Source organism: Eublepharis macularius, chromosome 8 (assembly GCF_028583425.1).
Source record: "Eublepharis macularius isolate TG4126 chromosome 8, MPM_Emac_v1.0, whole genome shotgun sequence".
NCBI classification, from domain to species: domain Eukaryota; kingdom Metazoa; phylum Chordata; class Lepidosauria; order Squamata; family Eublepharidae; genus Eublepharis; species Eublepharis macularius.
This window is the reverse complement of record NC_072797.1, coordinates 111118460-111134657: the sequence shown is the minus strand read 5'-3', so window position 1 is coordinate 111134657 and position 16198 is coordinate 111118460. Positions and strand designations below refer to the sequence as shown.

Genomic DNA, 16198 nt, shown 5'->3' with positions numbered 1-16198 from the left:
GTATTGAAGTACAGTTCCATTACTTATGTCTAACAGCCATTTCCTACTTCTAACAACAATTTCCCTATTTTTTTAAATTGAAAGATGGAGTATTTTATTGCTTGGGCACCAAATGTAGCCATTAAAGTGTTTGGTTTCATTGTTCATGAACTGCTATGTGGTTTATGCTTTGGATCTGAAAGTGCCCTTATGCAAGAGAAAGTACTTCTGTTCGCATAACAGAGGGTCCCAAATGTTTGCCAGTTCCCCCTTCCTGTTACAGTGTTTTGTGCCACATCCCATGTTCTTACGGAGCTGGAGAGATTTTCTGGTACTGTGATGATGAGGGAGACGCAGGAAAGCATGTAAGCAGAAGCCTATTTATGATAATTAATATTCAAGCCATAGTGATTCATATTACAGAAGTCCCTTAAGTTGTCTAGAGACTTGAAATGTAACAGTTGATGATACGTTATTCAGGTTCATCTAGGTCATAATATCACGTTTCCATTTGGATATCTGAAAATCATGACACGGAGGCCATGTTAGAAAGCCGTCTGCTTTTGTGGACAATGAAAATTGTGCTTTTCACCTGTCTTTTATATTGCTATTAGTCCTGAATTAAGTTTTCTTTTTGAAAAACATCTGGAAAAACATGCATTGGTATTTATCATTGTCATCTCGCTAAAAATAACAAAACAATGCTGATATATCCATTGTTATTTATATGCACAGCCAAAAAATTCAAATACTGTTCTAAGAAAACACACATTCTGTGCTGAGGTAGCACAAATTTTGCTGCACAGACAAAATATGGAAATAAAGACTGTCAATTGGAATGACATCTTGACACATTTAGTGTTTTCTTCTAAGTCTTTAAGCATATTTAAGTAAATCCCACTGTATGGATGGAACTTCCTTCTAACTAAACATGATTGGGATCTGGATGGAAATCTTACATTTTAGTTCACACAGAATGTGGCAGTTTTCTGGCAAGTTGTATCTGGATGGCAGAAAAGGAAGTACGCAAGATGATAAGAACTAGAAATGCAGTCTTCTAGGGGAGACAGGTAGACAAGCAGGGAAACAGAACACAATACAAAACAACATTTGAGAATGCCATGTTCTGTTCAAGAAAATTCAGAGGTCAAATAAAACAAGAATACTACTTTACCTTTACAAATGGTGCTCTTAAATTATTAGAGACTGCATGCACTCAAGACAATGGTTGTGTGTCCTGTGTGAAAGATTGTGAAGGACTCATGGGTACACCTGGCTGAAGCACTAAAATTGGCTCTGAAACATTGCTGAAGGAAAATCTGACACCGCTTTTGGCATCTTCCCAGAAAACTGTCTGAAATAAACCTTTCTCTATGTTTCTGTCTCATGCATCTGCATTTTCAAACTGGAAAATTAAGGAAATTGTACAGTATTCTGGCAGACTGCTATGCATTGTATAGTGGCTTTCTTTCCCTCCCCAAGAACAAATCAATAGTGTTCTGTATAAAAAATTAAATAAAATGATTGACTCTAGCAAACCCTACTGTCTTTCCCTATCCATTTTCAAATTTAAAGGAATTTGCTGCATTTACTAATGATTCACAAAATATCTAGCTGGTGCTAAGGGATATACAGAGTGTATTGTCGAAGGCTTTCACGGCCGGAGAACGATGGTTGTTGTGGGTTTTCCGGGCTGTATTGCCGTGGTCTTGGCATTGTAGTTCCTGACGTTTCGCCAGCAGCTGTGGCTGGCATCTTCAGAGGTGTAGCACCAAAAGACAGAGATCTCTGTGTCACAGTGTGGAAAAGATGTTGGCAGGTCATTTGTATCTACTCAGGAGATCTTTGCTAGATTCAAACGTTGTTATGTCAATGGTTGTTGTGGGTTTTCCGGGCTGTATTGCCGTGGTCTTGGCATTGTAGTTCCTGACGTTTCGCCAGCAGCTGTGGCTGGCATCTTCAGAGGTGTAGCACCAAAAGACAGAGATCTCTCAGTGTCACAGTGTGGAAAAGATGTAGGTCATTTGTATATACAGAGTCATCCTAAACAGAGTGTGCCTAAGTTGTAATTCTGCTTATGATGGCACTGGGTAATGGAGGTGGTACTGATGAAACTCCTGCCAATAATCAGCAGAACAGTCCTGAAATCACACGGAAAAACTTATGACTCCTGTCTGCCTTTTGGCTGAGGCCCTTAGGAAGAGCAACAAAATACATCACAAAATAAAGGGTCCAGTTGAATTATTCACCCACAAAGGTTCATGAACCCTTCTAGATTCCAAAACGCCTTGGGGATTTTAGAATTCCAGACACATGCTCCATGGTAGATATGGGCATGAAATGAAATACGATGCAAATTTAGTCACGAAATGGGCCATTTCATGTGTTTCGAAACAGCGTTTCGTTGTGGCGCGATTTTCACTGTTTTCACGAAATTCACGACTTTACCTGTTTTGTTCTCTTCGTGAACATTTCGTGATTGCAGACAGACTGGCGCTGATCCATTGATTTCCTAGTCAACAATGGGCCCAGACCTTTAGTTGCCATTGGAAACCCCAGTCATAGCCCACTTACCTTTGATTGGCAGCTCTCCTAGACATCTGTACAGTTTCCATTCTGCCCTATACAGGCAGGAGCTGGGAATCAATCCCCCAGGCAACCGAGGAGGGGGGGCCTTCTGTGGCCATGGGCACCCCAATCTCACCCCTCCAAACCCTTTCTCTGCCCTTTTGAGGGCTCACTCTTGCTGTTTTCTTGCTTCCTTTGGTTTTGGTTTAGAACATCTCCCCCAAGCCCATTCTCAGGGCCAGTGGCTCTGGGGCCCAGCTTTGTGTGAGTTCCTCTCTGAGGTCCCAACTCTCTTCTGCTCACTGTGCTTTCTCTCTCCTGCTTGCTGTGCACACCTGCTTGGTGTAGCTCACTCCTCTTGTTTTGTGCACCCACTGTGTGCATCTCATTTTTATTTTGTGTGCAGCACTATGAGGCGTGGAATGAAGGGCAAGGGTGGTTGTGGGGAGAGGAAGTGCACAGCTTGTCCTGGTTGCTCTTTGGAGCTCAGCAATACTGGGGGGAGGTCTTGGAGGCACCAGAGACTTTAACTGCAGTAGATCTCCCTACGGGGGCAGTGGAGAAGGCAGAATAGGTTTCACTGCTGGTGGGAGCTGAACTGGATCTCCTCAAAATTTTTGAGGAAGATGATAAGGGGAATCTTAGGAGGAATGGCGGGGTTTTGGAGAGACATCCAGCTCCTCCGAATCCCAAACTCTTGGGACTGTCCCTGCCTGCAGTCCGCCCCTCACTCCATCTTCCATGTCCCGTGCCACACAGTGGCCAGTAATCCTTTGTCCTCCTCCTGACAACTCCAGGTCACCATTTCAGTTAGTCACTGTGGCAGCACTTCCAGCCCCTTCCCAATGACCCCTGTGCAGTGCGGTGCTGTTCCTGTGATGCCCTGGTGCATAGGGGCTGTGACCCTCAGCACCTGTCGTCAACCGCTCTCCGCTTGCATCTGCAGAGGTACCACCCAAGCCTGCTGCTCCTGGGGCAACATGAGTCATCTGGCAGGCAGAAGAGGAGGGCTCCTGATCAGAAAGAAGGGGGAGGATCACGGGAGTCCACCCTGAGCAAGAAGCCTTGCCCCAAGGGTGATGCCAGTGGGAGTGGAATGTCCAGGCAGGCTACCTTACAGGAGGTTGTCCCCTCGGGGTCGGGGACAGTGCCTACCAAAGGAGTCAGGGGGAGGGCTCAGGAGGCGGGCACTTGTGTTCTGGGGGAGACAATTGCCCTGGAAGGACTCCCTTTATCTATCATGGATGGTGTGGGCTTTCGGAGGCTGCTGCATCATTTCGCCCCCTGGTTTGTGATGCCGTCGCGGCAGACCATTGGCCAGCAAGTCATTTCCACCATCTACCGCAGTGTGCAAGACGCGGTTGCTTGGGAGCTGTCACGTGCCGCATTTCGAACCATGCACTTCATGGCAGATATGTGGAGCGGCTACCATCATGGCTACTTTGCCCTCACTGCCCATTGGTGGCAACCAGAGGACCTCCGCTGCCCCAGGGAAACACCCGGGCCCCAGGGTGAGATGCTGCCGGGGTACAGAGTGGTCATGCTTCAGGCACAGGGTGATGATCACACGGGGAAGAACATCGCCACCATGATGAAGGCTGGGCTGAAGGAGTAGGCGCCCCGGGGGGGGTGATTTTTTCCGTGGCATCATGGTCACCAATTCAGGAAACAAAATGCTGGCAGCCCTGAGAGAGGCATCCCTCAATGGCTTTGTCTGCTTGGCCCATAAGCTGCACCTGGTCAGCTGGTGGATGCTCTTAGGCTAGGTAGCAAGGTCAAGGCCACCTGGGACCAGGCAATGTTGTCCATGCGTGACCTGTTGGACAACTGCTGGCGTCTGGCTTCACACTTCTCCTGCAATGTGAAGTCTTTGCGTGAACTGCTCCAGAGGCAGGGGAGGGGGCGATCCTGAGCACTACCTCTACCACAACATGCCCACCCGCTGGAACTCCACCTATGACATGGTTAGTCATCTTGTGGAGCAAAAAAACCCCAGTCCTGGACATCCTGTGGTCCGTGGCTATTATGCGGGAGAGAGAGGAGGTCAGCATCAGCTATGCAGATTGGTTGACTCTCTCCCAGGTGGTCCGTGTCCTCTGCCCTTTAATGACACCACTGAGCTCCTATGCTCGTATCAGTCTAGCCTAGGACAGGTCATCCCCCTGATCTACGGGCTGGAATGGGTCAATGAGCTAGAGAATGAGGACGATCTTGCCCCTCGGGTCAGGGACTTGGTCAGGAGGTTGCAGGCAGGCATAGCCACCCGCTTGCATCCTCTCTGCCAGGAGCAGCCATACACACTGGCCTGCATATGTGACCCCTGAATAAAGGGCAGCATCGCCATGCAGGATGGCCAGCTGCAGGACTGGAAGAAGGTCCTGTGCAGAGCGGTGCACAGGTATCCGGCACACAAAGTGAGATGGAGGTTTGAGGTTGTGGGGGGGTGGAGGAGGGGGAGGAGGGGAGGCTGTGAACAAGCCAGCCATCTTCAGCCATGAGAGCCCTCCCAACAGGGACCTCTGGTCATATGCGGTGGGCTGGAGCTCCAGGTATCTCTCCCCTAACATCTTTCATTAACCAAGAGTGGTTCCCTCCAGGAAAGGATTTAAGTGAGTTTAGGGAATGGAAAGACTCTGGGTTATTGTTGATTACTAACTGGATTGAAAACAGGACAATTCTGGAAAAATCTATAGTAGAAGAAAGGTTCAGAATTGGGATATCTTGGTTTAGATATCTTCAGCTGAAACATCTGTTCACCAAGCTGATCAGGTCCAAGGATTTGCTTTGGCCCCTAACTCCTTTTGAGGAAATGATTTCAAACGGGGAAGATGGTAAACAGGGTAGGATTTCAACCCTTTACAAATTATTATTAAGGGTGTTACATAAAGACCCTCTGCCATACCAAAAAAAAATGGTCTGATTCTTTAAAACGGGTTATCTCGGAATCTGATTGGAAACATATATGGAATTCCCCTTCCGACAAATCTAGGTGTTGGAATATTAAACTCCAATTTTACAAGCTACTGTCCAATTGGTATTTAACACCACATAAATTGAATCAGATGAACAGGTTGTTGAGCCCTCTGTGTTGGAGATCTTGCAAGCAGGAAGGCACGACCCTACAAATGTGGTGGGAATGCCACTATGTTCAGGAATTTTGGAGAGTGGTTCACAAAGAGATATTCAACATGATGGGTCTTTCATTGCCATATGCCCCAGAATTTCTTCTATTGGATTTTTGGCCCAACTCTGTGTTAGATAGGAATACCAGAACTCTTGTCTCGATATTAGTTGCCTCTGCTCGTCTGGTCATTGCTGGGAATTGGAAATCCCTCAAAGGCCCATTACTAAAAAAATGGTATCAGAAAATTTGGGAGCAATATCTGATGGGTAGGATTATGCTTAATTCGTTTTTTGGGAACTTGCATATGGCAGTCCCTTTATTTGAATACGATGAGATCTGGAAATCAATTTTAGATGTTTTAAATGCCAAAGAAGTAATTCCCCCAATGCAACAAAGTTAAAATGCTCATTTATTGTAATTCTTGGGGTTTTAACAATTTGCCAAGATTGGTTTTGATAATATCTTTTATGGCTTAGTTTTAATCCCTTTCTTGTTTGTACCGTACGGTTTTATCATTTCTTGTATTAAATTTGGATAAATTATTATTAAAAAAAATATGCGGTGGGCTGCACTGTTGACGCCGGCAGGGTTGGTGTGTCTGTCAGGGCGGAGGACTTGGAGGGGGCCATGGTGCAAGAGTACTTTGCCGAGCCCACTGAGCCCCCCCCCCACACCAACCCCCTGGAGTACTGGGTATGAAAATCTGCCATCTGACCAGACCTCTCCATCATGGCCACTAACATCCTCTCCTGCCCTCCCACCAGTGTCCAGAGTGAGCAGGTATTCTCCCACCTGGGAGACCTCCGTCCCTGCTGTGCATGTCTGCACCCAGACCTGGTAGATATGTTGTCCTTTATTAAGGTCAACCTCCCCCTCCTTGGGTACACCTCCCTGAACCTGGACTTGTCTGGGCCCTGAGCTAACCCGGATCGATGTGTGTCCGACTGCCTACCGCCAGGCTCCAGGGAAAAACTTCCTCCTGCGCTCCTGTTGTGAGATCTGTCACTCACCTTTTTGTTTTATTTACTCCTTCAGTCTTGTTTTCTGACAATTTCTCACATGGGAAGATGTCTGAGTGTTACTGCTGATTCGTTACTGCTGATTCAAAGCTGAGTGGGCACCTCCACCAGAGGGATCACAGAACAACCGTTTTGTTTGTGTTCCTCCTTACTCTTGCTTTGAGCACCTGTCGCTGTGCGCAGTTTGGATGCCGGTCTCAGGGCCACCGCCTGGCTCTGGGGCCAAGCTGACTGTGAGCACCTCCCCTGAAGGCTCATGCTGGACAACCGTTTTGTATGTGTTCCTCCTTTCTCTTCCCAAGAACAGACAATCAGCTTCAAGTCCTTTGTTCAGTTTTTCGCTGATAAATTAGCATGAATATGCTCTGATCTAGATACTAGCTGCTATGCAGTCGAGATGGAAGACATTCTTAATGCACCATCTGGCCTACATCAGGAATGCCTTGAACCAATTACAATGACAGATCTCAACAGGATCCTGACATCTGTGAAAGCCACTACTTGTGCACTCAATCCTTGCCCATCTTGGCTGTTAAAATCAAATAAAGACCACATAAGTGAACCACTGAGGTCTATTGTAAATCAATCGCTAATTCAGGGCATCTTCCTCCAGCCACTCAAACAGGTGGTTATCTGTCCACTAATTTAAAAACCGTTTCTAGACAAAACTGATGTGGCTAATTATTGTCCAGTCTGCCCTTTCTGGGCAAAGTGATTGAGAGAGCGGTAGCTGACCAACTCCAGATCTTCTTGGAAAACTCATGTGCTCTAGACCCTTTCCAGTCTGGATTCAGACCAGGGCATGGGACAGAGACAGCACTAGTAGCATTAGTGGATGATCTCTGCCTCCTTATTACTCCTCCTGGATATGTCTGCAGCCTTTGATACAGTAGACCATGCCATCCTGTTGAGGCATTTAGAGACAGACATGGGCATCAAAGGATGTGCCTTAGACTGGTTTAAATAGTTTCTCATGGAACAGACTCGAAGGGTTGCCATTGGAGATTGGCTATCTCCAGAATGGGAACTATCTTGCGGGATTCCTTAGAGCACAATCTTTTCTCTCATGTTATTCAACCTCTATGTAGAGCCTTTAGGAGAACTTATTTGCAGCTCTGGAGTTGGATGTCACCAATATGCAGATGACACCCAACTCTATATCTTGCTTTCCAGGTCCCCACAGGGTACAGTAGAAATCTTGGATTGTTGCCTGATAGCTGTGGCAAAATGGCTGAAAATGAACAAATTGTAATTGAACCCAGACAATGGGGAAGTGATGCTTGTTGGGAAGGCAGAGCTCTTAAAGGATATTGCACTCCCCACTTTCAATAAAGTTCATTTGACTTCTGCAAACTCGGTTAAGAGTCTAGGGGTTATACTGGATCCAATGTTACTACTAGAAAAACAAGTTAAGGCAACCCCCCAAAATGCTTTTACAACCTCACTCTAGCCTGGAGGATGGCTTCTTACCTCGATGTGGCTGACTTAGCATCTGGATCCATGCTATGGTAACATCAAAGCTTGACTACTGTAATATACTATGCATAGGCCTCCCATCTAAGTTAACTAGGAGGCTCCAATTGGTGCAAAACCCTGGCACAACTGTTATCAGAAACAAGCAGGAGCATGAATATTATCCCCATTCTGCAGTCACTCCATTGGCTAACTATCAGTTACCATGCTCAGTACAAGGTATTGGTTGTCACACACAAAGCTTTTCACAGCCTTGTTTTGGCATAGCTATGAGACTGCCTCCCTCTCTATGTTCCTCCATGCCAACTTTGCTCATCCGAACAGGGTCTCCTGGAGGTACCACCCTGCACATGGGGCAAAACAGCAGCCCATACATGGGCTTTCTCTGTTGCGGCCCATACCCTGTGGAACAGCCTGCCTGAGGAGATCAGGAGAACCCCCCTCTCCTAGCTTTTCACAAATGATGCACAACTGAATTATTCAAAAAGGTGTTTGTATTGTAGGGAGGAGTCTCAGATGCTCCGATAATGAGTTAGGGACCATAGACTTCACCCATAGACTTCAACACTATGTTACCTTACTTACTATCTTTTGCTTTAAATATGTGCTCCTATGTCAGCCCTACAATTGCTTACGTTCTGTTTCAGCATTTCTTCAGCTCTATATTGCTTGAATTGCTTATGTTCTGTTTCTTCAACTCTGTATTGGATGCTTGCTAATGTTGTGTATTTGTAAACGTATGTTTATTTTCCCTGTGGCATTGTTCATGAAATTGTCCTTGATACTGACTGTAGTAAGTATTACACGCTGTGTAATTCGCCTTGAGCTTCAGTGAGAAAGGTGGACCATGAATGACATAAATAAATAATACAAATAAGAATAAAACAGGAAAAGGAGGGTTGCACCAAGCAAGGGGCAAAACCCCGAAATAATTGGTTCAGTGGGAAAGTTTTCCTACTGCACCAGTTATCTCTTGTTGTTTGCCCTTTGGACCAGGACAGGTCCAAAAATCGAATGAAGGAGAGTAGATGTATGAATGATGAAAACCTTAAAGGCACTGACCAGGGATGTGCGGTTAGGACAAGTGATTTTTCAATGGGACAGAAAAATAAATGGAGGCTGAAGGAAGAGCTTGAGAAGAACAAGAAATGAGAAAGATAAAACGGGTTGACTAAAGTCAGTTGTGCAGATATCTATTCCAAACATGAATAGTTTTACAAGTTCATAGTATTTTGAACTACACTATGTATCTCTGACAGAGCCTTACTCCCCCAAAGCGTATTCCAAATATTGTGGCCATACAAGAACAACCTCTTGGTTAAACATACACGGAGTACCATTGGAGAATCAATGTAAAGGAACGTTCGAGGAATTTTCCAAGTAGCTGAGCCTAAACACTATTATGATCTAGTTAGACTGTTCATTTGGGGTTGGGGTGGGTGGGTTGCAGACTCATACACATTATCCTCCAGTTCTCCCTCTAATGTGAATTCCCTTCCTCCTTCTATGATTTGCTTTTGCTCTGGTATAGCACTGTCTGCAATGGCATGAGGGTTTGAAATTAGAATTAGAAATTGACTTGCAAAACTGCTCACAAGAGAATGTGGTGTTAACCCTGGCTATGTTCAGTGAAGATGTAGTATTACACTATGGTCATAGCAAACCATGGAAGGAAGGGAGAATTTACCAAGGAAATGAAGCACAAGTTCCCACAGTGGAAGAAAAGAGGCATAAGCACCCACAGCAAATTCCTACCCATAGTTAGAAAAATGGGGATGTTATGTCAACCATGACAAGACTTTTTAATTAGGCATCTAGTGTCCAAGATACATGGATGTGCAGAGTTAATGCCATTTGATATATCTCTATATTGCAGCAATACTACATACTCTGTTTGTGTTTTTAAAAAGTTGTTCTCCCTGGCCCTTAGCGACTGAGTCTGACTTGTAAGTTTTAATAAATAAAATAATTAATGTTAAGCATATTAGGCAGAATATCGCATTTTGTATTTCTGCAGACAGACAGAGGACTTCAATCCCCAAGCCTGCCAATCTCTTATCTTTTCTGAACTTTTAAATTAATTTTTAAAAACCTATTTATTCAAGGTTGACTAAACTGCTAGAATAGGAAAGATCAGACAAATCAGTAGCAAGAAATGAAGTATGAGAAAACCAGAATTCTTTGACAAAATATCCCTTGGGGCAAGTGTGCTGAATGAAGCCAGCAGGGAAACGATAAGGGCATTTACGCAGCGGATGTAGAAAAGCAATTTATCAAGAGTACATGAACTCTCCAGTGACCAAAAGCAAAGAAGATACCAAAGTACAAGTGGAAGGAGAGGCAAGGACCCCCACAACATTATTTTAAAAGCTGACAAAATTATATATTTATAACAATCAACATCAACAATCTCTGCTTCATTGTGATGTACAGGTAGAACTCAAAAATCTGAATTAACACTGCTCAGTAGCGTTCTTGAAGGTTACATGTGTCACTTGTATATAGGAAAATGTATGAATGTATAAAGGAGTAAAATGCATCCAGATTGTTTTGCTGCATGTACCCAGGTAGGAAATCCTGAGTCGTAAGTCTACTGGCTATTAAAATAAATATCTAGCAGCTTTTTCAAACAGATGAGTGTTGTCATGTTCCAATTTTAACAATCAATTGTTAAAAAGGGTCCAGGAAGAATGTTAATTAACTAGGTTTTAACTTAGTATTCAGTGCTTATAATATGCTTTATTTGCTTTGTCTTTAGAGTTATTACCAGCTCTGGTTTTAAAGAATTCAGTTTAAAGTTTATAGGAATACGTTTTTAGATGTAATGTTTTATGCTTTCTGTTTCTCTCAGCTTTGGACAAACTTAGCACTCAGCATCTGTACCATCCAACTCAAGTGGAGATTGTACAATCCAATGTAGTGTTTGATATCAGCAGCCTGATGCTCTATGGTACCCAGGCCGTGCCAGTGAGACTGAAGATATTGCTAGATCGACTCTTCAGTGTATTGAAGCAGGAAGAAGTGCTGCACATCCTGCATGGTTTGGGCTGGACACTTCGGGATTATGTTCGGGGCTACATCCTTCAGGTAGGAAATGGCCTAGGGTATGAATATGTTTGATAACTCTTGACTCTGGGGATAATAAGCATGACCTCTTGTCTGTCTTTTATCATGTTAAGATGGTTTGGATATTGTGTGTGTATAATTGGGTGGTGTAGTGGAGGGGTGTGATTGGAAGCTGTGGCCATCTTAAGTGCCACAGGGAGGTATAGTTCGTCATCACTTTTTTTTTGTATTTTCACAGCATGGTGAGGATTAAGTGTTGCATGTAGATTAACCATTGTTTAAACATGTTAAGAATCCTGATTACTAGGAAAAAAGGAAGCAAATTTGACCTCCCCCCCCCCCGCCCCGTTTGGCCATACCTGCTCCAAAACTTATTATTCCAAAATTAGGATGAATTAGAATGGTCATGTATAAAGATGATACAATATTTTTGTTTCTGTTCCTAGACTGTAGTCTTTCTCCTGGCTGGACAACTAGTTATTAACCTCTCCTCACAAGCAAGACCCATGTTTAGAAAGGTCAAGCTTCAGTTTGTTAAGGCACCCATATTCAGAAATCACAACGTTATTAAACTTAGTTAGAAAATGAGGGAAGGAGGAAGGGGAGAGAAAGAACTACAGAAGCCCAATGAATTGTCAACTGGTTCATGACCATCATGAGCAAATTCCAGTCTGTTTGGGACAGCTGAATTGGGCCATAGGGCCGAAACAGCCTGGATGTGAACAACCTGTGTACAGAATTTTTTGTGTTTCTGAAACAAGTGGTAGCAGACCTAGGTGGCTGAGTGGATGAAAAGATTGGTGAAGGATCACTGGGTAAGGGTTTTTTAACCCCCCCCCAATTTCTTTAATGAATTAAAATCCTCTCAAAGCTGCAGTTCACCCTGTGCAGGTGAAAAAAGAAGTTCAGGTTTCTTGCATGAGTATTCTCTCCCCTCTGGAGTAAGCAGCAGCTTTAAATCATGGAAAAGGCATGAGAGGAAAGGTTTAAACAGCCTCATGCCCAGCAACCCTTCCCTGTTCTTCAAAGCACCTGCCCGAGGCTGCTAATTATCTTTTTAAAATCTACAGAAGATCCTACTCACAGATCTTTCCTATACAGAGATCTTTTGAGCCTCATCTGATTTTGCCCTACGAAACTTTAATGAAATGTCATTACTTTACTTTAATAATGGTCATCGTTTCTTGTTTCTTGGGGTGGGGGGTGTATTATATAAAAATGTATATTTTTGTTTCCTATCACTTAAGAAAAGTCGGTACAAACATAACGGTTAGGTTTCTAGAAATACTGTGCTGGATGCAAGACCCCAGACATTCTACAGTTAAAACTAGGGGGCTCTCGTGCATGCGCAATGCCTCCTCATTCTCTCTCACCAAGGATCACTGCCTGAGGCTCCCCTGCATTCGCCGCATAAATGACTGAAGATTCTTCTGTGCTGGTTAGATGTTGACTTTGGCAACAAGGCCTGTTAATAAATGTTTCTGGATGTGTAATGGCTGTAATAAGTACATTGAACTCTGTTCTGAGATTAAACATATCTGAAACACTCTTAAGTATCTTTTTTTAAAAAAGGAACTATTGTTGTTAGGTTATTATTTAGATAGACGGAAGAAGTAGCATACTGGCATTTTGCATCTGTAAGAGTGCATTTACTACACTGAAAATACATCTCCTTGGTCAGAGAAATGCAGTGCAATCCTAAACAGAGTTACACCTTTCTAAATCTATTAAAGCTGATGGGTTTAGACGGGTGTAACTCTGCTTAGCACTGCACTGTTAACTTCTAGAGGCCTAGAAGAGAAGATCCAAATGCTAGTGTACATATGTACCCATTGGCCGTTTCCACACACGTTAAATAATCCACTTTCAATACGCTTTAGTGCACATTTGTAACTGATTTTCCATGTGTGGAACAAAAAATCCACTTCTAAAGGATAACTAAAGTGCATTGAAAGTGCATTATTCAATGTGTGTGGAAACGGCCAGTAACAGCTTTTTTATGAAGATATCCCTTTAAAAGAAAAATAGGGGCAGTGTATACTACCTAGAGGTCTCAAGAGACCAAATATCTTCTGTGTTTCATGTAGGATTTATAGTCCAGGTATCATGGCCTGTTTTAAGTTCTGGAAGAGTTCCAACTAACATCTTGAGAAAATGTGGAGACAAGTTCCACTGAAGTCAGTGGAATTTAATTCCAAATTAGTATTTTCAAGAGCAGACTGCAATTTTTGTAGTAAGAACCAAGTGGTAGATTTATTCTAACAAACTTTTCCTTTACCTTTTCTCCTCCAACCTTACTTCAAATTCTCTCTATTAGTTTATATAAAACCTTAATATATAAAAAACATAAACTTCTGAATAAGGGCAGTTTTCTGAAATGTTAATTTGTTTTTAAGGATTTAAAGTTATAGTTGCCTAAAACTTTAATCTGGCATAGAGATTGTTGTTGACTCCCCCCTTCCCCACCAAAAAACATGACTATCTGCCTTCACATAAGCTTTAGATTCAGGGCTATCTGTGCCGTGCACACACAGATGTACATTTCTTTCTTAAATGATGCCATGTGTGCTTCTGCATTAAAGTGTAAATTCCTGGGGTCTGAATAATGTTGTTTAAAAGGTGAATAAAATGGCTAGCATCCTGATAAACTGTCCGGATTTCTACATGGAGCTTTAAAAAAAAAGTATTTATTTTCAAATGTACACTGAAAATCAAGAAAAAAGCCTTTAAAGTCCGAGGCTTCGTGACAACCAGAGGCTTGTTGAGTGAGCAAGTGCTGCAGGAGCAGGCTCGTCACGTCTGCTCTTTAATTATCCTTTGGAATGATCCCTTTTCAGCGGCAGCAAAGCCTAACAAAGATACTTGTTTATAGTGGCTTTCATAGACCGGAGCTCACTATTCATCTGATAAAGTGGGTTCTGGCCCATGAAATCTTATGCCACAATAAATGTGTTACTGCCACAAAAATTTGTGCGTTTTTTTTTTCTTCAATAGAATTGAAGTGCCAGTTAGAAGTTTCTTTGAGTTAAGTTTGCTCTATAGTGCCACTGTGACTTTTAAAGGGCCTCTCTTCTGTGGGCAGGGACCCCCAAAAGGACCCACGACTGGGATCCAGGTAATGGTCAGAAGAAATCATACAATTTTTCTGTCCGTGCGACGGATCAACAGTGCTGTGGGATGAACACAGTTGAAAGTATCTCCCAGACTGTTGTTACATCATCTAAAAGGCATTTTATATATACACAGGATTATAAACAGCCATGCTGAGAGCCCATGGACGAATGGTGTAAAGGCTCCATAATACACACTTAGGTTAGAAGTCCATGTATCTGGCTAAAGTTCAAGCATATTATAGCCTTCGAGGCATTCGTTTTACCATTGTTGTGGCTCAGCAACACTGTACTGAATATTCTCTCAGTTAAAGGAGAATAATCATCAAGGCAAACTGGAGCAGCTGTTAAAAGCCATACCACATATTGATTTGGTTAGCAGTTGGCTGTAGATTGTGTTGCTGGGCAAATGAAGGAATATGGTAAGTGACCGAGGCAAGTATGCCTATTATTTCAGTCCTCTAATTTTATGCATATGTAACTTGGGAAACAGAGTAGTACTAGTAGATGTGTGTGAAAATGTGGGGAATAATAAACCGAGTAAAATCAAAAACAAAACTTGTACTTAGCTAACTTTTAAGTTTATTTGTTTTCTTAATAAATACCATGTATGGTGTGGAGAAAGAGGATATAAATAAAGGAAATGTGGTCATGCCAGAATACTACACTAATACAGGTTAGTGTTCATAATAGAGACTAATGAATGCTTTTAGTTGTACACCTGTATTTCCATCAAGTTTCTATTTCTGTAAAATCTAAGAAAGTTGTGAACATGAACCAGCTTTTCCTAACATAAGTAGATCCCTGCTGGATGAGCCAAGCCTCTGTTTAATCGAATATCCTACTGCAAGCAGCAGCCAGACCAATGCATCCTGTAGCCCCATGGGCAGAGCGTTAAGGCAACAGCCCTACCTGTAACACATGATATTCAGAGCCCAGCTACAAGTGACGAATTACACTTGCCTGGCAAGAGAACAGACTCACGTGTATTCCTCCCTGTTCAGTTGCCATTCACTTGGAGAGCAAGTGTATAAATGTATAAAGCCAGTAGCAATGACCACATATACAGTGTTGTTCTGTGCAGACTTAGTCCAGTCTACACCATTGAAACCAAACCAGCTATTGAAAATTGGATTAACCCTTTATAGGGTTGCACTGTTAGTGGCAATGATATACAAAAAGTAGTAGTAGTGGTTATCCAGTGTTCCCGAATGAGCTCAGAGTTCTATGGATTAACTTGTGTTCCTAGTGATGGGGCACTTTCTTTTGTCTATCTCAAATCTACTTCTGATCAATTTCATTGGATGTTCCTGATTTTTTTTTATTAGAGAAAGAGGTTTCTCTCTGTTCACTCTCTCAACATATTCATAATTTTATAAACGTCTATCATTTTATTTTTTAAGCGGGCTTAGAGCAGATTACAACCTCCCATTAGCTATCTTTTCCCTCCTAAACTAAAAAAGTCTAATGGGGAACATCTTGTAGAAAAGGGCAAGAGTCCAGTAGCACCTACAAAACGAATAGAATTTGTGGTAGAGTATGAACTTTCATGAGTCACAGCTCACTTCTTCAGATACAGCTAGAGTGTGAGTCCCTCTGTTCTTATATCTTGGAGAGTAGAGTGATTTCAGATGCCAATGACAATAGCAGATATATGACAATAGCCAGTGAATGACAATAGCAGGCGTGATAAGATTAGGTGGGATATGCAGAGGGATAGTAGGTGTGGAAAAATCAGCATTGGTTATGATGAGACAGGAAGCCTAGGTCTCGAAGCCTCGGGGAACATGGTGGTTCATTTTGTTGTCCTTTTCTGATCTCTTCCAGCCATTCATCATCCACTGTTATCAGTCCTTAGC

General features: G+C 42.9%; 1 protein-coding gene across 1 annotated transcript in view; it reads left to right on the top strand.

The window, feature by feature from the left end:
• Positions 1-16198, top strand: part of BNC2 (basonuclin 2) — a 488329-nt gene that overhangs the window by 340219 nt on the left and 131912 nt on the right. Inside the window, exon 4 of the mRNA XM_054987274.1 lies at positions 11015-11250. Coding sequence (XP_054843249.1) covers positions 11015-11250 — 236 coding nt within the window. The remainder of the gene's footprint in view (positions 1-11014; positions 11251-16198) is intronic.